This window comes from Lycium barbarum, chromosome 9 (genome assembly GCF_019175385.1).
Source record: "Lycium barbarum isolate Lr01 chromosome 9, ASM1917538v2, whole genome shotgun sequence".
In the NCBI taxonomy this organism is placed as follows: domain Eukaryota; kingdom Viridiplantae; phylum Streptophyta; class Magnoliopsida; order Solanales; family Solanaceae; genus Lycium; species Lycium barbarum.
The window spans coordinates 5536209-5561943 of NC_083345.1; the positions used below are offsets into that span (position 1 = coordinate 5536209).

The 25735-nt window shown below is 36.4% G+C and overlaps 1 protein-coding gene across 1 annotated transcript; it reads left to right on the forward strand.

The window, feature by feature from the left end:
- Positions 1-1277: 1277 nt before the first annotated feature.
- LOC132610794 (callose synthase 7-like) lies at positions 1278-25735 on the forward strand. Its single transcript, XM_060325193.1, has 42 exons — positions 1278-1823; positions 4641-4741; positions 5306-5418; positions 5504-5591; positions 5682-5792; positions 5918-6034; positions 7654-7746; positions 7887-7978; positions 8363-8486; positions 8995-9129; positions 9206-9282; positions 9360-9447; positions 10824-10946; positions 12722-12839; positions 13006-13337; positions 13411-13463; positions 13694-13754; positions 14672-14753; positions 14834-14883; positions 14957-15043; positions 15170-15274; positions 15386-15480; positions 15586-15667; positions 15751-15914; positions 16063-16186; positions 16332-16435; positions 16554-16647; positions 16753-16904; positions 17903-18012; positions 18107-18226; positions 18330-18398; positions 18497-18686; positions 18760-18871; positions 19022-19141; positions 19209-19324; positions 19402-19485; positions 21620-21732; positions 21803-22032; positions 23457-24254; positions 24339-24389; positions 24730-24915; positions 25457-25735. The coding sequence occupies exons 1-42, from the start codon at positions 1607-1609 to the stop codon at positions 25694-25696; spliced, it is 5721 nt and encodes a 1906-aa protein (XP_060181176.1). The 5' UTR covers positions 1278-1606; the 3' UTR covers positions 25697-25735.

A 25735-nucleotide genomic window follows, 5' to 3' on the forward strand; every position in this document is an offset into this window, starting at 1 on the left:
TTCAAAGGTCTATCACAAAAGGTCTCCTAACGTACCATGATTTGAACATAAAACAACCTGACGACTTTCCTTCCCAACTAAGCTTCTAATTTCCACTCACCACGTTTCCCCCAAAAAAGCTTGGCTCTAGATATATCACACGTTCCCCAGCCTAAAAACATAATATAAGCTTTAAGGAGGTCAGATTTCCCGAAATGCTCATGGTTAAAACACTGGCGAAATAAAAAATTATGCAAAAAGTGTTCAAGATTTAATCCGTATATATAAGAAAATGTAATTAATCTATATACACAATATAATATTTCGATAAAAGATATTCAACTGATTACCCTTCAATCGGAATATAACGGTGGAAGCGCAATACATGCGCCGAGGACTATAACTATGGGAGCGTCACACTTTCATGCTGAAAATTCTAGATTTTGAACATCAGTTGTGTAGTTGGATATCTATATAAATTTGATTTACCAGTAAAAACAAAACAGATCGTCACAGAAATTAATAAAAAATGTTCTGCTACTTAAGGGTCGTTTGGTGGATGTATTAGAGAAAATATATGTATTAGCTTTCATATTACTCATCTCTTATTTGGTATACTTTTTCAACCTTTGTATAACTAATAGAATTATTAATTACACACCCTATTTGGTATTGTCCTACGTAATCATCAAAAGCCGTAGTATTAGCTGTAAAAATGACTTTCTCATCTATTATTTTACTTTCATTTTGAAAAACTTTTTAGAGGTTAGTTTATCGGAAGAGACGTACTATGCTTATGGATGCAATGATTATACATTTGAGTCTAATTCTCTATATACATGGAGTATTTTAATTTGTTTTTGTATTATTTAAGTCTGGATCAATTGTACTAATTTGAATAAAGAGTTAAACCAATATTACAGCAGATGAAACTGTTCCTCCCTTAATCAGAGATCTCAGATTCGAGCCCTGAATATAAAAAAATTCTTGATATGAGCGCTTCACCCCAAATGAGGCCCTACACGGAGCAACTCCAAGTACAGTCAGGCTTTTATGGGTGTATCGGATATCAGATGAGAAACCAAAGAAAAATAAAGAGTTTAACTAATTTGAATTTGCATTCTCTTCTCAGCTGTAACAGAGTCTTTAATTGGGCCTGCCCCTGTGAGAATTCCGATTTAGTTGAGCTCTAATGTCGGTACCAGACACCTAATAGAAAAAACAACAACGGAGTCTTTAATAAAGCGCGGGAATGATTAACATACGAACACCATTCACCTTACTTTTTCTGGTCTTCTGTATCAAAGCCCTTTACTTTGGTCGAAGCAAAGCAAAGTGCGCCATTTCTTTACAATATCACTTTCTCCAATCACACCATTAAAGCTAATAAAGCTAACCCAAAAACCCACAAACAAACAAAATTTCCCAACAAAAAAGAAAGAAAAAATAAGCTGAATTCTCTCAACTACTATATCACATGACAATCTTTTCTTCCTCATAGAGAAACCAAAAGCTAAAGCTCACTTTCCATCCAAAGTATCTTTACAATACAAACAGACTAAGTAATTACTTATATACACAAAATTATGTCTTTATTTCCTAGAACTCTTGTGAAACAAGCTGCATTATGGCGAGTGCTAGTGGAACGAAGCCCGAAGGGGGCTCATTGCCTAGAACAGCGTCTAGGCGGGTTTCTAAGGCCCCCACAATGGTAGACCCTGCCGCCGGTGAAGATCAGAATTCATTAGACAGTGAACTTGTGCCATCATCATTAGCATCCATTGCTCCTATTCTTCGTGTTGCTAATGAAGTTGAAAAAGAAAATCCTAGAGTTGCTTATCTCTGTAAGAACATCTACAATGATTTCATCTTTGTTTTAATTTTATGTTCTGATATCTGTTTTATGAAGAGTTGTCTGTATGTGAACTTAGGCTGACTACATCACGGATGTGGCCTGCTAACGTGGGATGCTTTGTGCACCTGGACTGCCTTTTTAATAGTCTTGCATGTTATGATTAAAATGAAAATTCACTCTTGACTTAACTTAGAATCAGTAGGTACAAACTAAAATAAGATCCTAGCCTAGGTTTAATTTCAAGTTCTTTTTAAAAAAAAAAAAATTGAATTTTAGATAAAGATTTCATTTTTTTTTTTGTTTAGTGATGGTGGTGTCTGGCCTAGCTTGTGTGCACCTAGACTATTCCACTGCTACCTCCTATCAGCACTGGTACCGAGTAAATCTTTCCACTTAGGCGTACGTAGATGGGAAGAAACACGTAGTGTTTGTTTTGAAATAATGATTTCAAGACCTTGGTTTTTGTAGTTATATAACCAACAGCAGGCTAGTTTGATTCTTTCGTGTTGCCAATGAACTCGAGAAAGAGAATCCTAGAGTTGCTTATCTCTGTAAGAAAAGCTACTAAATTTGATCTTTTTATAATTGTATGTTCTGATATATCTGGTTTCTTCAATTTGATATTTTGATTCTACTACTCCCTCCATTTCAATTTGTTTGTCTGGTTTTGACCTGACACGGAGATTTAGAAAGTAAAGAAGACTTTTGAATCTTGTGATCTTGATATAAAATATGTAGAATGTACCAAAATGACCTTTAATAACCTAGTGTTTAATTTTAAATAAAGATTTCAAGACCTTGGTTTTTGTAGTTATATGACCAAGAATAGGCTAGTTTGATTCTTTCGTGTGGCCAATGAAGTCGAGAAAGAGAATCAGTTGCTTATCTCTGTAAGAACATCTACAAAGATTTAATCTTTTTTAAATTTTATGTTCTGATGTCTGATTTCTTCAATTAATAACTTAATTCTACTGTTTAAAGATCTTATACCTTATGGTTAACATGAAAATTTACTCCGGACTTTACTTGGAGTTGGAATCAATAGGTATAAACTAAAATAAGATCCTATTAGTCTAGGTTTAATTTCAAGTTCTTAGGGCTCGTTTGGCCATGAAAATTGTGAGTATTTGAAAAAAAAGTAGTTCTTGTTTTTAAAGTGAAAAATGATATTTGGAAATTGGAGTTGTGTTTGGCCATGAATACAAACAGGAGTTATATTTGGACTTCTGTGAGTGATTGGAGTAAAAAAAGTGAACAACTTTTTGGTGTTTTTCAAATTTCGGGATTTTCCAAAATTTTATGGCCAAACATGATTTCCGGAATTCAACTCCGAAAAAAAGTAAAGAGTATTCATTGTCAAATGGCCTCTTAGTTTTATGTTAAACTTTAGATAAAGATTTCAATTTTTTATGACGGTGGTGTTTGGCCCAGCTTGTGTATACCTCGACTATCGGAAGTTATCACCTAGTGTTTAATTTTTGATAAAGATTTCAAGTCCTTAATTTTGTAGTTATATCATATATGACCAATAAGAGGATATTTTGATTCTTTCTGGCAGTCAAGTTAAAAATATGCATGGAAAATCTTTCAGGTTATATCTGAAATCCACAAATGCATATGGGACCTCATAAAATTTATAGGATGAGTGAATGGTGATTCGAGGAACATTGATTGCGAAGAACTTCCTTGCAGTTATTGTCTCTATTAACTTATAAACACATGTAGTAGGTATAGCTAGTTAAAATGTTAATTTTGTTGAATTGCAGTCATACCAAAGCTACTTTCACTTAGTTTAACTAACATGCATAACACTGCCGAAACCAATTCTAACTTTTATGCATTGGAAGGAGCAGAAGAGAAGTTTAGCTGGTGTTTGAATTAGTGGTAAATATCATTAAGAATACCTAGTTTGTATTCCATCTACTTTGAGTCCAGTAGAACGAATAGGACCAGTTTCGACCAGATTGAGCATTGGCGACCTGGGAAATGTTCTTGTGCGTTTTTCCGATCAAGCCCAAAATGTAAACAATAATATCTCTTATGAATTACTTGGCCAAAGAAAAAATGAGGACTTCTTATGCTCCTATGTTTGGTAGCGCAAATTATTGTGTCCATTTAATCTTAAAGTTCCTGAAAAATGAGGACATATTTATCAACAAGTCTATGTCCTTTCATCCAGATGAGACACACATCTCTTATCCATTTATAGAGCTTTATTTCCCAAGTTAAACTAAGATGAGGTACCATAATGTTTTCCCAAGTTAAAATTCTTTATGAGGCACCCAAAATTGTGGCTTATGAGGGAGGGCAAAACAATCAAACAATTTGGCATTGTGGCCTTGATCAAATCTCTAGCGCGCTTCTCTTGTAGTCTGTATGAAAATCACCTCAAAGTTGCTCAATAACGTGAGATACTTTAAGACTCATAAGATGATCTCTATATATTACTTGAGAGACTCTAACTAAATCAGTGTCCATGACTCCTCTGCTTAACAACCAGAGTGTCTACTGTTTATGTTGGAAACTTTTGCTGGGGACCTGAATTCTTTCTTTGGTTTCATTTGACTGAAACTAGATGTGGGAAATCATATATGGATCATTAATACTGGATATCTAGGTTATATTTAAAAACGAAGCAGTATCATGATTAGTCATAGAGCAGAAATAGACCTTAATTAAGCAATACATTGAGAAGAAGTCAATTTTCTTTTATGCTCTGTTGTCTTTACTTGGTGCTACTAATTGTCTTCAAAGATATCCGATTTACTCTCTCTTGTTCTTTTCCTGCTTTTATATTTTAAATTAGGTCGCTTCCAAGCTTTCGAAAAGGCTCATAGGATGGATCCAAAATCAGATGGGCGTGGCGTTCGTCAATTCAAGACATACCTGTTACATAGACTTGAAACGGTAGGAACATCATATGCAAGTTAAAGCTTTGTGATTTCATCTTTCTTACAGAAGCTCTTTCTTAAGTGTACTCTCCCACATGTTGTTTGGTATTGCCATAGATGGAAGGACTTTCCACAAGTTGACATGGGGGAGTGACTTAAGCAGATTCTTTGTAGAGGACTACATGTCTGGGTTTTACAGTAGGCTCCCCCTAAAACCTATTTATGGAATTATTTCACATTTTAGCCAGTATCTGCACTATTCAACTGATTTCCCAGTATGTTGGGATATGGCCAAAATGTGTACCAAAATAATAAGTTCTTTCCTTTTAGTGGTGTTCACTGTCGGGAGAGCATGCTACTTCAACCTCGGGTCAAAACATGTTTCTTCTGTTTCTTGTTTAGATGTCAAAACTCTGTCGTTGTGACAAATAACTTCCATTTGATATGTTCGTTTGACATTACCCGTCACCGTTATTTCTGTTAATAAGTAGTTCATTTTCATCTTTTAGTTGTTCTCTGTCTTTAGTGTAAAAGTTTCGAGATCAATCTCTCAATGATTAGCATGACGTATTGATTGTAGGAAGAAGCAGAAACTCAACCTCAACTTGCAAGCAGTGATCCTAAAGAAATTCAGAGATTTTACCGGAACTTCTATGAGAAAAATATCAGAGATGGCCATCAAACAAAGAAACCGTGAGATTTTGGATGGCCTTCTTGTTTTTCTTTGGTAATGGTCTACCATTGTTCATTTAATTACTGGTTGACTTTGCATTTTTAGAGAGGAGATGGCTAAGATCTATCAAATTGCAAGTGTATTATATGATGTGCTGAAGACCGTGGTACCCCCTTCAAGAGTGGATGTTGAGGTTTGATCTGTGTTCTTATGTAGTCCTTGGAATATTCCAGTACTTATTCCTCTTATGGGAACTTTAAGCTCTTGCGTCTTCGTTTCACAGACACACAAATATGCCAAAGATGTCGAAGAGAAAAGAGAATACTATGAGCACTACAACATTCTTCCTATTTATGCTGCTGGGGTCAAACCGGCGATAATGGAACTTCCTGAGGTTATAGGAACATTCGCTTTAATCTCAGTTCATTTGCTGGCATGCTCCTTTTGTGTGATTAAATAGAACTCTGTATCTCCTTATTTATTACAAAAAGGATTGATGTAATTGTCTTTCTTGATCAGATTGAGGCTGCTCTTCGAGCTATAAGAAATATGGATAATCTTCCCAGAATGCCTGATGACAAGGATAAGTCAGTCAATGATATACTCGAATGGCTTGCTTCAGCCTTTGGCTTCCAGGTAAAATATAATGATCATGACTCTCAATGCAGATGTTCCAGAACTTTTTGTCTTATTTAAGTCAACGTGCTTAAGTGTCCATAAACTGTTGCAGTGTTTTGTATTACACAAATTTCATTCACACCAACTAAATCTCAAGTTCTGAGAGGGTACAATGTGCTGTACAAAAACTGACACTAGGTGAATACTTAGGGTGTGTTCGGTAAGAAGGAAATATTTTCCAGGAAAATAAGTGGATTCTTACTTATTTTCTTGTGTTCGGTACGTAAGCAAAAAATATTATCCTAAAAGCATTTGTATATAATCTAGACAAATACTATGGGAGATGGGGGGTGGGGTTGTGGGGTGGTGGGGATGGGGGCTAACGGGGTGGGGGTGAAGATGAGGAGTGTTTGGGGGTGGGGAGGACACAATCAATCTGGAATGCCATTTATGGAACTTATTTTCCCTACTTGAAGTCAATTTCCCCATATTTAAAGGTACTTGTTTTCCTAGAGAAAAATGTTTTCCATAAATTTTGACCAATCGAACATGGGGAAATAGTCCTTCATAACGAACACACTTTTAATGTTCATTTCAGCTCTTCAGCAGTGTACATTTTCATTGTGAAAGTATATTGTCGTAGACAGCAGAGTCAGGTTAATGAGATGTTGGTGTCACCATTTACGGAGTTGAAGGATAAAGTTGAGCGGAAGGAGTACTAACTGAACTTCCTAGAATCTGAATTGGGCTGGCCCTGAAAGATCACTCCCTGCCGTTTGAACTCATTCCACTTAAAAATCCATGCATCTGAATTCTGTTTTATTGAACCAGGTTTTCATTTTACCACCTCCTTTCTGAAACCCACCACTTCCCGGCTTTTTATTGCGACTTATGAGTACCACCTGTTTGGAACCCATTTCCCGCAAAATGCTGCGGAAGTATCTTCAGTTAATATGCATAGCTTCCTGGATCTTCCCTTGGCTGTCTGATGATAATAATGCATTCAAGGTCCAGGATAAATCTTTGGTCAAGAACACTCAGACATTAACTTTGCTTAGTAAAGTCATTTTCTTTCTTGTTATCAACAAATTGTGTGAAGTATGTGTGGCATCCAGTTTGAAATGAGCAGGACTTATGAATGAAAAAAAAAACTCAAACATGTAACACATAGCTGATTTCATTTAGTTATTTGTTTCCTGAAGTGTTTACCAAATACATGTGAAACCAAGATGCTTACATAAATTCATGAGCTTCTTTATGAACTTCAGAGGTACTTTAAACACTTCCTCTATGAAATCCTACACTTTGCAAGTCTCATTGATGAAAGCAAACCGCTTGCTACTGACTTGTGATTGTCTTTTAATTTCTATTGCATCACACTTTGGAGTGCTGTGAGAGATGTTATGGCATGCCTTAGTACATTGGGAACGCATGTACCACCTTATGGGAAGCTACCTCCTTGAGTTTTCCTTGGTTCTTTTAATTGCATTCGATACTCTTTTCGATGCCTTCAAACAAATATGTGGCATTTAGCATTTTTTTCAATTGCTTCTAGTACCATTTCCTTCAACATGCTGATAATTGAGATTCTTAACTTCATCTGACTGCATCTTGCTGCTGATTTATGTGGAATGAAGAAAGCAAATGTGGCAAATCAGAGGGAGCACTTAATATTGCTGCTTGCAAACATGGATATAAGAAACAAGGAGGATGATGTAAATTATAATGAGGTAACTGTATCTGCTCATTTGATAATCACACCAATTTGATCAAATATGCATATACATCTCTATTTTGTTTTGTCTGCTTAGCAGACAATCCTTTTGGCACTTTTCTCTGGAAAATTGATTACAAGAGAACATTTTGGCAGTTGGACAGTTATACAGTTCAGCAGCTGAAGGATAAGATAGTCAAAAACTATGAATCATGGTGCAAATATTTGCACTGTCCATCGAACCTCAGGTGAGCCAAGTAGTGATCACAAAATTACAAGCACAACCTTCTAGAATAGGTTAGATATGATTAAATTTTTTTAAAATGAAAAAATATATTTCTCCGTCCAACCCAAAGAGAATGAAGCAGGTCAGCATACGGATTTCAAACCTGCTCATTGTCGGTGTAAATGTGAACCTCAGTTCTTTACTCCTTTTGCATTAAATTTACATACTTAGAAATTACATAGAAAGTACTATAATTCACAATTTTATAAATTAAAAGTGTTTAGAAGATGTTTGAATAGTTGTACTCGAAGTAAAAGGAATTTTGATTCCCAAAGAGCAATCGTGTCTTATAAAAATGGTACAGGAAGAGTTTTTTCTCTTGCTTGGCTTACGTCTTGTGTTGCAGGTTTCCGCAGGGTTGTGACAAGCAACAGTTGCAGCTTCTATACATTGGCCTTTATCTTCTTATATGGGGGGAAGCCTCAAACATACGATTTATGCCAGAATGCCTTTGCTATATCTTTCACAATGTAGGTTTGCTTTCTTATCATATGTGATAATGCTTCTCAATCTATCTATATATTCAGTACATGCATTGGATTTGTCTAGAATCTGCTGATCAGTTTACATCAGTCACTGCTTCTGTTGTCTCTTTTGGACTATTGCATGTGCACTATCTCAGACACTGAGGGAACTGACATGATACCAATACCAAGATAAGTAAGTTTTAAGGGACACTTCAGGTTTTTTTTCTGGAAGGGTGAAATGGGCGTTTAGAAACAGTGTGAATACATGTGCAAATGTTAGCATGTGACCTCTTCATGAAATCTGATAAGTTTTGTGATGCTTGATTGATGCAATCATCTTCTCCGTAGCGAACTGTCCAGTCATGTAACACACACACGTAATACAAGAATTCTTCAGTATTTTGGATGGATTGTGGAGATTGTTCTCCATGTTTTCTCCCGAATAGCGCAACATTATTTATATAAATCGTAACCCTCCAAGTGTCTGCGTACCTTTTAAAAAAAAAATCAGATGGCACATGAGATGCACGGAATACTATTTGCCAACGTACGTCCTGTCAGTGGTGGTGCATATCAACCGGTGTCCCATGGTGAGGAGTCTTTCCTGCAGGATGTTGTGACCCCTATTTATGAAGTCATTCATAAGGTAAGCTCCTATATTGTGCTATTTGCTTCAGAGTATTGTGTTTATCACCTTATCTGAATTATCTTCGCCGGAAAAGGAAGCTAGGAGAAACCAGAATGGGACAGCAAGCCATTCAGCATGGAGAAATTATGATGATCTGAATGAATACTTTTGGTAATCAATTGTATAGCCTGTTACGATTTTCATTTTTGCAGTCTACGGAAGAAGAGATTTATACTCTTCCTTTGCAGGTCTGATAAATGTTTTAAGCTGGGTTGGCCAATGGACAAAAAAGCTAATTTCTTTGTGCACTCAGAAAAAGTAAATAAAGCAAATGTGGTATGTGTCTCTTATCAGATATATTACCCTGTCTGTAGAGGTTGCATAAGAGACATTCAGTAGTTGTGACGACCTTGGGTAGCTATGTTGAAGTCCTATCTATTCCTGTATAATGGACTTTCACACTCACAAGCATGAAACTTCCATGGCATCAATTTTATTCACTAGATTATTCCATTGTATTGAATTATGCTTCCTTAAATAAGGTTTTGGGATTGGTTAGCAAGGTCCCATCATAAAATGTGGTCTTTGGATCAACTCTGCTGCCTTATTCAATATGAAAATAAATCGTACTTCAAGGATGTCATATTCTTTACTTATATATGTAAAACCGAAAATATTATCTCTGGCTAAATAGAAGAGTTTACAGATTACTTTATTGGCTGCTTCACATACTGCCAATTGGTTTTCTATTGAGTGATTTGATTCTTTAACATGATGTTGCATCCTGAGGCTTGAATAAGAATTCAACCCCTTCCCATGGGACGTTTAGGAATCACGCATTATGTTACATAGGGAGTTCTTCGACTAAGCAGTTTGTTAAAGCAAGTAAGTTTGAATAGGTTTATTTGCATCACTTTTGAATAGCGTTAAGAATAAAAATAGTCATCGAACCTTTAGTTATATGAATGCTGTATACTGCACATTCTTTTTGAGTTCTTTGCCCGAGTAAGTTTGAGCACCAAGAGTGCTTAGCTTGAGTGAGTTCCAACTTCCAAGTCACATAGCAGGTGTAAGACTAAGGTAGAGAATGCTGTTGCTCTTTGAAGGTGATTAAAAATATAAGGTAATAACAGATGTTTTGAAGATAATAGTAGTTCCAGACAGAAAGTTAAGATGAATTGCATTTTAAATTTCCATTTTTGGTTTAAAGAGAGTTGTACAGATGACGCAGAATCTATGTTACAATTTTTGGAAGCCTTGTAAATGTCCAAGGACAGTAGCTTGTAGATTGTAATAATTGCAGCCAGCACAAACTTTTGGCTGATGAATAAGATGTTACCATTCTAAAAAAAAGTAATAACATATATATACACACACACACTTTTAGCTGCTGAAAAAGAGAATGCACTTTTTCTACTGTACCAACATGTCAATAGATAAAAACTAGAAAATAAAAAATAAAAGAACCATCCTTGACTCTGGGAGAAAAGAAGGTACATAATTGCTCTTCTCTGAAAGTCTGGCAGGTCTGTATGTTCACTTCTGAAGTGAAGATTCTTACATTCCTTGGCAAGTTAACTGAGAAGTTCAAAATACCAGAAATTGTCAAACTTGTAGAATTTGGCTTAACTTTGTCCTCTTATATGCTTTGTTTTAGACACAGTATTCCCTCATGATTTTCTATAAATGGACTAACTTAGCTTGATTCTCAGGTACATAATAATGTTACTACTGGAGGGAGGAAGCCCAAGTCAAATTTTGTTGAAATTCGAACTTTTTGGCACCTTTATAGGAGTTTTGACCGCATGTGGATATTTTTTATATTGGCACTTCAGGTATCCCCGGACTCACGTAAACTGCTATGCTTTATTTTAGAATCTGCATGCTCTTCTTTCCTTGTCTCTATTAAGTATAAACTATGTGTGGAAAGTGGAAACATATCTACAAAGGGATGAAAGGAGATAACAAGGCCACACAACCATTATAAGTTAGTACAAGCACTTTCATATCCCAGAAGTGGAAAATGAGATCTTAGAGGATTATTTCTTACTGAATTTGTGAGTTCTTCTCTGCAATGTCTCTTTTTCTCCTAGGATGCATATTGTGTTCCATCTGACAACATCAGGAAGGTAATTAGTCAATGGGCTAAGGATGATTGACAGCTGCTGTATCGCATGGAACACCTCTGATTATGGATTTGTTTCTATGTCAATGGGCTACCGATGATTGATATCTGCTTTATCACATGGAACACCTTTTCTGATTATGGATTTGTTTCTATATCTTCATCAACTATTTACTCCTAAATTTTCAGTTTCTTTACACACAAGTTCCTAAAGTAAGATTAACATAATGTCAAACCTTCACTTTGGGGAGCCAATTCCGAGACAAATTCAGCATTTTAAATCACAGATGAAATTATCAGGTTCAGAAAGTTAGTTTTTGCGTCTTGATATGCTGCTGTGGTAGCATGTTTTGAAACCCTGGTGTACTGCTTTCATGGAAGTTTCTTGTGAAAATTATAAGGAAAACATGAACAAATTGGAGAAAAAGGACTCGGTGCAAGATCAAGATGGTTGCCCCTGTCGTGGGGGAGAGGGGGCAGTTCTCCCTCTTTCCAAATGCAACGCCTCCCTTTCATTACTCGCTAGTTGTTCATAGTTAAGAGTTGAAAAAGTCTCACTGTTGATTAAATAGAAGAGTCTAAGTTGTTCAATAGCTAAGGTCTGTTGGGTTTTAAGCATAAAGCACAACTAAAGCACGGGCTTTAATGAAAGAGGCATCAATCAACTGAGCCCTCGATTTTGAACTAGTGGGAATTGGCTGGATGAATCATCTGAATTCATTCTGCTTTATTCAGACTCCTAAGATTTATCATATGCGGCCTCCTCCTTTAAGATCGTCTATGCTTAGCAAAGCTAACATAGGGAATGTTATAGCTTTCTATAAATTTGCTTGATGTATTTTAGATGATTAGGGTCGAAATTATTGGTTAGCTTTTGCTGAATTCTAGGGGATTCTAGGGGTTTATTTTTCTGGCTTGGCATTGAATTTTATGGATACTGGACTGAAGAGTTCTAGATTCTATAACTTAACACATGTTATGCCATATATTTACCTTGCATGTCCACAGTGAGTCCTCCAATTGACAGTTAGTTGATCGCTAGAGTGTTATAAGTTCTTGCTCAGGTATTGTTAAGAATGAGAATATTTTACGAGCAAGATATTTTACGAGCAAGAACTCATAACACTTAGTTTTTCGGTGTAAAGAAGAAAGAGTTGAGGGAGCTGTACAGTTAGTAGATCTGTTAGGATCATTGTAATAGGTTAGTCTTGTTGTATGATCCACAACTTTTTGGAGGTCTCCAGCATATCCTTAATGCTGATGAATACATTACCATTTTTTTAAAAAAGAATGAGAATATTTTACAGAAGATTATCAAGGTGGTTAATAACGATTAACTACGCATCCGTTGCCATTATTTTGAGTTAGGTGCTTGGGTTCTTGCAATACCAAAAAAATATCTTGCAAAAGTTTTGAAGTTTCCCTTGTAGCATCATGTCATCTTTATAAAATATTTGTAATGATCTCATTTTCCTCCCTCTTCAGGCAATGGTTATCATTGCGTGGAATCAGTCAGGATCTTTGTCTGTGATTTTTGATGCGGATGTGTTCAAAAGCGTCTTGAGCATTTTCATAACTGCTGCTATTCTTAACGCGTTGAGAGGTACTTGCAGTACCGTATTTGATTTCCTTTCTCTATCATTATTCAACCCACTAGAAACTCTTTTATTAAACGTGTAAGGAGTGTGCCTAGATTTTTCCATTTTTGATATTGTTACTGTCTTTCATTTGAAAGCTGAGCGTTGTCCATCTATATGTGCTTTCTGCAGCTACTTTGGACATACTCCTTAGTTTGAGAGCTTGGAGGAGCTTGAAATTCACCCAGATTCTTCGCTACCTTCTGAAATTTGCATTTGCAGCATTCTGGGTTGTCGTCATGCCTGTTGCTTATTCAGAATCTATTCAGGATCCATCTGGAGTTTTGAAATTCTTCAGTAATTTGGGAGGGAATATTGAAAATGAGTCACTGTATTACTACTGTGTTGCTATTTATTTGATACCAGAGATATTGGCTGCCTTTCTATTTTTGTTCCCTTTCTTGCGGAAATCCATGGAGCGCTCAAACTGGCGAATCATCACCCTCCTTATGTGGTGGTCTCAGGTGAGCATATTTATGCTTTGATACTTACATGGACAGTTTTGTCACATTTATCTAATAGCTGTAGTGTATCCAGCCTAAGCTTTACGTTGGAAGAGGCATGCATGAAGACATGTTCTCCCTTTTAAAGTAAGAACTCATTTGTCTTCTATCTTCTCACAAATAAACAAGTCTTGTTTGATAGCATTTCTATTCTTCTGTCCCTCTCATATTTGTTTTTGGTATGCTGTGCATGGATGTGGGGCAAGGTTATCTAATGGGTTGTAGTGAATACTCGTAATTATGTTCAGGTAACCTTGCCCCACATCCATGCACAGCAAATTGATCTAACATTTCATTCCCTCATTTTATTTGCTCAGGTACACTCTCTTCTGGATCATGCTCATCATAAGCAAGCTCTCATTCAGCTACTATGTTGAGGTAACGTTTTCCCTTAAACTCTGTTCCTTTTAATCCATTTTAGCATGTCTTAGGAGTGGTTATCTTCCTGTATGACTGTCCTTATTCCACATGTGTGAAAAAATAAATTTTCAAAATATATAACGACGACTTTTATAACCGTCATGTATTCCTACATAACATGACCTCCACTCGATTCCGACGTGACTGCTATGTCATCAAAAGGTTGTCTTAAGATACTGTCGACGTGGCCATGTCATCATACTGTCGTGAATAGACTTTGCATTCTACTTCAGCATGACCATCTTGTTATGTTCTTTCCACGTGGCTTTTCGGAAGGGCTAAAACACATTATTCAACTCTATCTGTTGGTAACATGCCTGAAACCGCTATCAGAATGTGTGTCACTATCATGCAATGTAAAAAGTTCAACTTATGTAGGATACCTCTTGCTGTCTGAAGAATGTTTTCAATTCGTACTCTCCTTTTCTTGCTCAAATGCAATCTTCAGTTCTCGAATCCTTCTTAGCTTGCAATGGACCGTCACATCCCCAACTAAATGGAACTCCACTGGACGACCTCCATTTTGAATTTCATATATTAAACTCTAATTCATTACTAATGAGGTCATCAATGTTTTTCTATTTTGCAAGTTAATGTCGATTATAAATTCTATTGTAAGACCAATTTCTATCTCCACAGACTAATATGTGCTACTTCAGAAGTATCCCTTCAGACTAACGGCGTTATTTGCAACTTCAATTGAAAAAAAGTGTCCCCACTCCCTTTGCTTAATAAAGAAGATGAAAATGATTGAAAGTCAAGATGAAACATCAATTTTACTCAGATCTCTCTATGTCTTTTCAGTACGAGATGGCTCTTAAATGAATGTTCTTGTTTCCTCAGTCTCTCTTTTTGACTTCCCCCTTCCCCTGCAGATATTGCCACTAGTGCAGCCTACCAAGACAATTATGGATATAAGAATCACAAGTTGGGACTGGCATGAGTTTTTTCCACATAGTATGTCTTTGTTAAAATTTCTTTGACCTTGCTTTGTTGCGAACATTTAATTAATCATTTTGCATTTGAATGTTATTCAGTGCCACATAACATTGGAGTAGTGATTGTCATATGGGCGCCAGTTCTTCTGGTATGTTATGGAATAAAATCACTTGGGAATGACAATCTGATGTTGAGTTCTAAGAGATGTGGATTGCATGTAGGTCTATTTCACGGACACACAAATTTGGTATGCTATATTCTCTACAATTGTCGGTGGGATCTATGGTGCATTCAGCCACCTTGGCGAGGTTGGTTAATAATATTGGAGCAACGCATGCATTCTTGGACTGAATTATTCTGGATAATCTTCATGCCCTTATTCCCCTTGAAAAAATAGTCATACTGCTAACTATTTCTACCTTTCTGTTTTTTAGATAAGGACGCTAGGGATGCTACGATCACGATTTGAATCAATTCCTTCAGCTTTTAGTGAGCGTCTTGTGCCATCTTCAAAAGTAGAAAAAGGACATAGATATGAGGTAGCTATTACTTATATATGCAAATAGATGCCCCCATATTCTTGCATTATCACAATTCCTAAGTCCTGCTTTAACTATTTTCTTCTGCTGAACTTTGTGTTACTGTGGTAGGATGATTCTTTGGAGAGGAAGAACATTGCGAAGTTCTCTCAGATGTGGAATGAGTTCATACTTTCCTTGCGGATGGAGGATCTGATCAACCATCAGTGAGGACCATGCCTGAAATTAATTATGCTACTTAATGAATAGATTTCTGCAGTTATGCACTTTAAAATTAAGTTGGTGATTCTTTTGTTGCTGTGAACTGCCAGTGAAAGAGATCTGCTTCTTGTACCGTATTCATCAAGTGATGTCTCTGTTATTCAGTGGCCTCCTTTCTTGCTCGCCAGTAAGGTGATACTTGACTCCTGTTTTTGATTTTAGATCATTGAAACATTCCCTTTTTTGGCTCAGTTTTTTCACCTGATTCTTATTAGATTCCAATAGCACTGGATATGGCAAAAGATTTCAGGGGAAAAGAAGATGCTGACCTGTTCCGGAAGATTAAAAATGATGATTTTATGCGCTCTGCAGTGATCGAATGCTATGAGACACTTAGATATTTGCTGGTTGGCATTCTGGAAGACAAAGATGACAAGATGTAAGGCATTTTCAAGTACTTCATTGGTCTTTTCTTTACTGTTGACTATCTAATGCTGAAGGTCCAGGTCCATATTTGTCATACAGTTTTTCTGTAATTTTTCACGAAGAATCCATATGACCACTTGGAATTTGGTCTCTTTTTATAGGGTTGTGGAGCAGATACGCAAAGAAGTAGATGAGAGCATAAAAGAAAAACGGTTCTTAAGGAAATTTCGGATGAGTGGGTTGCCCTTACTGAATGATAAATTGGAGAGATTCTTGAATCTTCTGGTTAGTGCAATACATGTATACGCAGAAACACAACTAACATGATTTAAATGTTTCCTTCTGCATCTTAAATTCAACTTTTTGATGAAACTGTGGACGCTGAGTTTTCTATTAGTAGGTTCTATGTGTTTGATTGTTGTACTTACAGGTGACAGATTATAAAGATGAAGAGGATAAACGATCACCTATGATTAACCTTATCCAAGATATCATGGAAATTATCATTCAAGATGTTATGATTGATGGTCATGAGTAAGTTCTTGACAGAAAATAGTTTTCTCAGAGGACACGAAATTTACATAATCACATCTGCATTGTGATGAGCATCTTCAATTTGATGTACAATTTATATTTTCTGTTTTTTCCCTAGAATTCCGGAGAGAGCTCACCAGATTGACAGAAAGGAGCAGAGATTTGAAAAGATAAATATCTATCTTACACGTAACAGATCTTGGAGGGAAAAGGTATTTTGAACCTGAGCTTTGTTTCTTCATTAATTCTTTATATCACGGTCTTACATCTTACTAATGCTTTTTATCTGCCTCTTCTATACCACATTTATTCTATAGGTTATCAGGCTTAATTTATTATTGACTGTGAAAGAGTCTGCAATTAACGTGCCTACAAATTTGGATGCTCGCCGTCGAATTACTTTTTTCGCAAACTCCCTGTTTATGAAAATGCCAGATGCTCCAAGAGTTCGTAATATGCTTTCTTTCAGGTTAGTTCTGAGCTAGAACTAAAGGACCTTTATTCCTTTGCTGGTGAGTTTTATGTTTCACTTCTTTATGAAGCATTGGTGAAGCTATAGATCAGGAACTAAAGTTATGTTGGTCTGCCACATTGTTAAGTGGTTGTTTGACAAATGAATCTTGTAGTGACACAAAGCAAACCTTTATGCTTAATGATGGAATCAATGCTGTCTCTTTCAATTTGGAACATCTTCCCACTTGCGGTTTTAAAGCGAACAATAAACTAAAAGATGCTTGTCCACTATTATGCTCAATATACAACTTTTATGGATCTTTCATTGTAGAGGAAAGTGCTCACTTTATTTTTCAACTCACTGTCCCATTAAAAATGAGACCAAGAGTAAACTGTTTGTACAGATGATATTTTGGGTTTGTAGTACTTAAACTATAGTTTGAAGTATGATGAATTGGAGTAGTTAGTTGAAATTGTGGCATCAAGTATGGTGTGATATATAATATTGTTTGATTAACTAGTTTGAATATCGTAGGGAGATTTTTTTTCTATTTAATGATAACGCGAGTTTCTGAAGGACTAAAAAGGAAAGCAGATCAAGTTTTGGGGATAAAGGGAGTGCACTCCTTTAATTACAGGTTTAGAAAAGCAGTTATTAACAGATGCTTGTCCTGTCTTATGGACACAGTACAGATACTCGACACCTGTGGTACAAGGATTTTGGGATAAAACGACCATTGAAAAGAAATTTCTGTAGAAAATATGGGTACTCACTTTCATATATTAAATGAATGACAAGAGGCACTTGAGAAACTTCTAGCTTTCGTTTGTTCACTTGATTGGTTTTGAAAACACCAACTCTCTGCTTATCATTCATGTTACTTTTAAATTCTTCCTCCAAATATCTTAAAATGCGTGATATTCATGTTTCATACTATTTCCGGTGTTGCAACTATGCATCTGCTTGCCGTGCTGCACTTGCAGAACTGATTTCCATATTTATTTATTGTTCAGTGTCCTGACTCCTTACTATAATGAAGATGTTCTCTATTCTGATGAGGAACTTAACAAGGAAAATGAAGATGGTATTACCACTCTGTTTTACCTTCAGAAGATATATCCAGGTGAGTATGTAATCCGTGGCTTGTCAATTACTGTATTACATTGCTACACAGATAAAGTGCTAAACTCAATTGCCTTTATTTGACCGTGAAATAGATCAGTGGAAAAATTTTGAGGACCGCATCAAAGATCCTAAGCTTGGATACCAAAATAAAGACAAGAATGAATTAATCCGTTACTGGGTATCGTACAGAGGACAAACACTTGCAAGGACAGGTCAAATCGCACTAAAATCTTTGATATTTCATTAAGCTTCTGACAGTATATTTTGTTGTCACTCAACTTACTCTCTGTTTGTTTAATGCTCATGGAATTCCAGTGAGAGGAATGATGTACTACAGGGAGGCTCTTGAGCTTCAGTACTTTCTGGATTTTGCAGGGGACAAAGGTACTACTTGAATTTTCTTGTTTCATTGTGCAACAATATACCTGTGATACTTTGAGTTGGATGTGATTGGTGCTAACTATCTACCCTTTACTTGGCAGCAATTTTTGGAGGTTACCGGATCATTGATATGAATCAAACAGATTACAGAGTTTTGAAGGAGCATGCACAGGCGTTGGCAGATCTGAAGTTCACATATGTTGTGTCCTGTCAGATCTATGGTAATCAGAAGAAGTCCACTGAACAGCGAGACCGTAGTTGTTATGTCAATATTCTGAATCTCATGTTGACGTAAGTTGGAAATTCTGACTACTTTACTAGTTGAAAGAAGTGGTTATCTTTAATTCTATTCTGAACCTTTCAGGTATCCATCTTTACGTGTTGCTTACATAGATGAGCGGGATGAAACTGTTAATGGGAAGTCCGAGAAGGTTTACTACTCTGTACTGGTGAAGGGAGGTGATAAATTGGATGAGGTATGAGTGTGAGAAGCAATGAGACTTTGTTAACAAATGTTTTTGCTCAACGGATTAATTGGCGCAAAATATTTCTTTACTAAAATGTGATCTTTCTGTTTTCATATCACCGGAATAAGTAGTAAGTGTCTTCTTTTGCTGCCATGCTAGGAAATATACCGTATCAAGCTTCCTGGCCCTCCTCAAATTGGGGAAGGGAAACCTGAAAATCAAAATCATGCCATCATTTTTACTCGTGGAGAAGCATTACAAACCATAGATATGAATCAAGTAAGTTTTTAAATTTTCTGCTTCTTCATTAAATGTGTACTATGAGTCTTACTTCTTTTTCTTCTAGGATAATTATTTTGAAGAAGCTTTCAAGATGAGGAACGTATTGGAGGAATTCTTGAAACCTCATAGGCAGCGAAAACCGACAATACTAGGTTTAAGGGAGCATATTTTCACTGGAAGGTTCGCAATATTTGATGTTATAAGCCCTTGTAGCTCACACGGTTATTGAATTGCTCACGTTATCCTTTGTGTTGTAGTGTCTCTTCGCTTGCTTGGTTCATGTCCAATCAGGAGACCAGTTTTGTAACCATCGGACAAAGAATTTTGGCAAACCCCTTAAGGTGAGTCATCTTACTGACCTCCAATGAAATCTGTTTTCCGCTGATGCATAATATGTTGAAGACCTGAAGCTGCTAATGTTCAGTTCCATTGTATACTTTATTACACATTGATTTTTTTAGTTTTTATTTTTGTGCTGTTGGTGGTCAAAAAAATTGTTTACATCTTTTTGGCCATCACAATATAGTTTCAGGATTGCTGTTTGACTCTCTCTTTTAAGGAAAGAAAATTTAACTGATTTTTTCACTCGCTTTCTCCTAGCTCTTTGCCTTACATATCCACTTATTCTGCGTGAGATAAGTATTAACCAGCTCAACTTTGCAAACCTTTTTCTGCTTTGTTCCTGAGCATTAACTGACAAACACGTGGTACTCATCAGTTTAAGGACATCAACTTTCCAGGCACTTATAATCTAACCTAACTGTAATCGAAAAATATAGTAGAGTAAGTTCTTGTATTCTTCCAAGATTCGGAGGTATAAATATATGTAGACGAGATTCTAACTAAGGTAACTAAACCTACAATTTTCTGCAAATCAGCTGCCTATAAATGTATTGCTATATGCATGAAAAACCTAGACATGTATATCTATGTTCTTAATGTTAATCATGTGGAATTTTTTGTTGATAATGGGTGGCTGTGAGATTCGATCTTAGGACCTCTGCCTGCTCTGATACCATGTTGAAGCGTGTGACCATGTCATGTAAAAGCTTAAGCTGTCAGAGATAGCACACTTTTATTTTCTTAATTATATTCTCAATAGGGCCCAATATTGGGTTAGGCAAGAATTGAGACGAGTTTGACTCTTATACTATGTAATCAAAAGAGATAGTAAAGGAATTTTTTGTATTGTTATTTCAAGACTCAAATGTATAAATACACGTGTAGAATATTCTAAATAAGGTAACTAAGCCTGCAAATCCGTACAACCAACTTCCTATGAATGTATATAAAACCTAGATATGTACAACTATTCTTTCTTTAACACTAACTAATGCTGGAGATAGTTTCTTCAGCTCTTGCAGTGCAAGAGTCCTATTGCAGAAAATGTCATGCAGTCTTGACTGTTCTTGTGCAACTGTAAATGTTTTGAACTGATTCTTTAACTTTACTTCTCTTGTTGAGCTTTCTGGACTTGGGATGAACATTTATTTGGTTTAGTTTAGGCTATTGTTACTGTAACTGGATTGTTTGGTTCTAAAGTAGGAAAACTGAAGAGTCTTTTCCTAGTTTGGTGTAGGTTTTTGGCCCTAATGCTTCAGGCTATATATATTTATCTACATTTTGACACCTTAGTTACAACAACAACAACATACCCAGTGTAATCCCACAAAAGTGGAGTTTGGGGAGGGTAGAGTGTACGCATACCTTACCTCTACCTTGGGAAGGCAGAGAGAGGCTGTTTCCGAGAGACCCTCAGCTCGAAGAAAAAGAGGCAGTAGCAAAAGTAAGAGAATAAGATAACAAAAGCTAAAGAAACAATAGCAAGAAGGCTATAAGCAAAACAATAGCAAGATAATAAGGCAACCAAGGCTAAAGAAACAACATATAGTAATAGAAATCTAAGATAAGAGAATTATTTTGACACCTTAGTTACAGGCTACAATATTAATAGGCTTGTCATTTTGTTTCGTTGTTTTCCTTTTTCTTTTTCCCTCTTTTTTGGAGACAATCAGACTTTTTCAGTCTCAATTTAGTTACTCAAGACTAGCTCTAGTAAGTCGCCCGAATTTGTTGTTTTTCTTTTTCTTTTTCCCTCTTTTTTGGAGACAATCAGACTTTTTCGGTCTCAATTTAGTTAACTCAAGACTAGCTCTAGTAAGTCGCTCGAATTTATTGCCCTACTAATATATTGCATATGTCCATATGCTTGACCAATTGGCGAGTCAGATCCTGTAATGATCACATGTAGATCATAAATTAGAAGCTTCCTTTGACGCTTCTTCTTGTGTCTCTTGCCTTTTCAACTGTCTGCCAGGATACCTTCTAATCCAACTGTGCTGAAATGGTTACTATTTGATATGACTAGTCCTTACTTTTAATTGCAATTCCCTCAGGCTACTTTTCTCTTTTGCTGTTCTTTCTTTTAAAGATTGACTCACAACTTCTTGTTTTTATTCCTTTTAATTTTCACAGGGTAAGATTTCATTATGGTCATCCTGATATTTTCGACAGAATCTTTCATGTAACAAGGGGTGGTGTTAGCAAAGCTTCTAAAACAGTTAACCTGAGTGAAGACATTTTTTCAGGTGGGATAGTGTTTCTTTAACGGTGAAACTGCTAAGGCATTTTTTGGTACTTACTGGGGTGCATCTTCAGGTTATAATTCAACTTTACGAGGAGGATTTGTAACACATCATGAATACATCCAAGTAGGGAAGGGTCGTGATGTGGGGATGAATCAGATCTCTCAATTTGAGGCAAAGGTGGCAAACGGAAATGGAGAACAAACACTGAGCCGTGATGTCTATAGGCTTGGGCGTCGGTTTGACTTCTACAGGATGTTGTCGTTCTACTTCACCACAGTTGGTTTCTACTTCAGCAGCATGGTATGCAAACTGCTCTTAGTGCTATGCATACACTTCATTGCATAAAATCCTTTGACTATGTGACTGATGAATGAAGCAAGTTTCTTGCTAGCTGTTGTTGTAAAAACAGACATTTTCCCCCAGTAAACCATGCTACTGATCTAGCACAATTATTGCATCACATTATTATACAGCTTTTGAGCTTTTACAGAGAAATATTACCAAAGAAAAGTACTGAGAAATAAAATATTAGAACACACACGACGAAAGTAGTTGATGAACAAAAAAAGGAATAGAAAAGCACATACTTAGAGATTCATACAACGTCTCTGTACTTTTTGGAGGCTTAATAAAGAGATGATGATTATGTAGAAGTGACCTCTGCTTAGGCATTTAAAAGGCAAGTTTTAAAGCACATTGTTTTCACTTTCATTTTGCTAATGTTGATAGAGGTGAATGTTGGGAACTGCTTCAACCAGTTTGTGTGTTTGTGCTTTGCAAACTGCCTCAGAGACTTGCTTCCTGTTTCAGACATATCATCCTTTTTTTGATAAGTTAAAGAGACATCATCTTACACAGGCTCTTAAGATAATTCATTCTCTTGTGGCATTCCTCGAACAGAAGGGGTAAAATTTGAAAGTAGACCTCAGGAAAGACCATGAGACCAACAGGCTGTAACTCTATGTACTGTGGCTTATGACATAGTATAGATGTGAGACTTCATGCTCATTAAATATTTGTGTTTCTGAACAATGTTTTGCATCTGTTCATTAGTACGAAACAAATTCAGTACACAATTCTAAGCAACAAATTATTTAGACCATCAGATCGTAATTGTAGTATTTGGAATACAAAATAGGATAAAGAAAATAAGTCCTGGGCTTTCCCTGCATTTATTGCTTGTCACTTGCAGCTCTTTAGAATTGTACTGTATGACTAAATTCTGGTATTGCCCGAAATATTTTTTCAATCTTTACCTCAAAATATGTAACGTTCTTCCTGTATTTATTGAATGAACTAGTACGGAGGTGCTAATTATTTGGATAAACATGTATTTTCCTTTCAATGGTTGCCATTTGGTGTAGATTGTCTAGCTTTTATCTTCATCTTTTCATCTTAAGGAATCGATAAACAAAAAGTCATCAAAACTTGATTAAATAGTGAAAACTGGACTCCATGTGTCAGGCATTTCTTTGATGTGAATGAATTGAGCTCTCTATGCAGACTATGACGTATACTTGCTCTGAGTGCTGATTTCTTCTTTACCTTTATTGATCTTCGAGGAAGTCCAGATACTTTTATTTTCTCTTGTTGCTACAGTAGCAGTAGTTATTCAGTCATTGGAGAAAAATTTGAGTTTCTGTCTCCTCCTTCCATTTCAAAGTTGTTGTTTCCATTTATATCTGCTGGCAACTGGAGTTTGATTCTGGAGTCTAATTTTCCAGATGACGGTGCTTACTGTCTATGTGTTTCTGTATGGACGGTTATATATGGTCTTGAGTGGGTTGGAAAGGCGAATTCTGGAGGATCCTACAGTTCGTCAGTCCAAAGCTCTTGAAGAGGCTATGGCTACCTCGTCTGTATTTCAGCTGGGGTTGTTGATTGTACTCCCTATGGTAATGGAAATTGGGCTGGAGAGAGGATTTCGCACGGCCCTGGGTGATTTTATAATAATGCAGCTGCAACTTGCTTCTGTATTTTTTACATTCCAACTCGGAACAAAAGCACATTATTACGGTAGAACGATCTTGCATGGAGGTTCTAAATATCGAGCTACTGGTCGTGGCTTTGTTGTTTATCATGCAAAGTATGCAGATAACTATAGGATGTATTCTCGCAGTCACTTTGTCAAGGGGCTTGAGCTGTTTATGCTGTTAATTGTCTATGAAGTCTATGGGGAATCATATCGCGAATCAAAGTTGTACTGGTTTGTTACTATTTCAATGTGGTTCTTGGTAGGTTCCTGGTTGTTTGCTCCTTTTGTGTTCAATCCATCTGGTTTCGACTGGCAAAAGACAGTGGATGATTGGACAGATTGGAAGAGGTGGGTGGGAAATCGTGGAGGCATTGGGATTTCGCCGGATAAAAGTTGGGAATCGTGGTGGAATGGGGAGCAGGAACATCTAAAACACACAAATATAAGGGGTAGAGTGATTGACATAATCCTTTCCTTTCGATTTTTCATTTACCAATATGGAATTGTCTATCACCTTGATATAGCTCATGGCAGCAGAAGTTTACTGGTAACAACTTGTCATTCTTTCCTTTTAACTTGTCTCTCCTTTTTTGGGGAAGTCTCACAGTTTCCATTAAATCATCTCATACAGGTTTATGGACTTTCTTGGTTCGTTATGCTAACTGCTCTTACGGTCTTAAAGGTACTTACCTCTCATGCTTGACACATTACAATTTAACTAAACTGAATATATAGGAAGTGGGCGAAGTAATCACAGTTACCATAGACTTACTGTTGATGGAGTGAAATGCTGTTTAAACAGATTGCACAATTCTATCTTTCCTAGTTATGTCTATCCACAGAATATCTAGGTTCTTTCAATTGGAAAATATCAGCTTCATCGACAGTCATCTAGCTTCATAACTTGACCTATCAGAGTAAGCTTGAACTGGATGTGCGAAATATTATGAACAATTATGCATGCTTATGTTGGCCTAAATGTGTTTCTCTGATCATGCTTCTTGTTATTTTTCTTGCTATAGATGGTATCAATGGGCAGACGAAGATTTGGGACTGATTTTCAGCTCATGTTCAGAATTCTGAAAGCACTTCTATTCCTTGGATTCGTATCTGTCATGACCGTGTTATTTGTTGTTTGTGGACTCACCATAACTGATCTATTTTCTGCCATTCTTGCCTTTGTACCAACAGGCTGGGGCATTCTTCTTGTAAGTTCATTTCTTTGCATATCATACGGATCATCATTTTTGTTCTATTTATTGCTAATGGGGTTCGTTTACCGACTCTGGTCAAATAGCAAACTTCAAAATTTACCATATCCATCTTACACAAAATTTACCATATCCATCTTACATTCTTTCAATTTGGTTTACATAGAAACTTAAGCCGACTCCAACTCATCTATATGCAATGTCTCTCTTTTCAATTAATGATCCTATTCTTGTTAATATTGCATTAGCAAACTTTTGTTGCTGTTTCTCTGCTAAGCTACTAGAATGAAATGAAAATGTGTCCTGTTAATATCGCATTAGCAAACTTTTGTTGCTGTTTCTCCATTAAGCTACTAGAATGAAATGAAAATGTTTCCATTGTCAAGTCATACAGAGCTAATGGACTAGCTCACTAGCATGTTTTAAAGCTGAAACAAACATTTTTCAAAGATAGTACTCTTTATTTTTTATTTTTTATTTTTGTGAGAGCATGTTACCATGATACTTTTGTGACTTATTTCTTCCTTTATGTTCAAAGATTGGTCAAGCATGCAGGCCCTGTTTTAAGGGGCTTGGAATTTGGGATTCAGTGATGGAGTTAGCACGAGCATACGAATGCATCATGGGACTGTTCATATTCACGCCAATTGTGGTCTTGTCATGGTTCCCATTCGTATCAGAGTTCCAAACGCGACTGCTCTTCAACCAGGCTTTCAGTAGAGGTCTCCAGATTGCAATGATCCTTGCAGGGAAGAAAGATGAATCATCAAAATCTTGAAGTTTATTATGTTTAGCACAGTTGACAGTATTTTTTTTT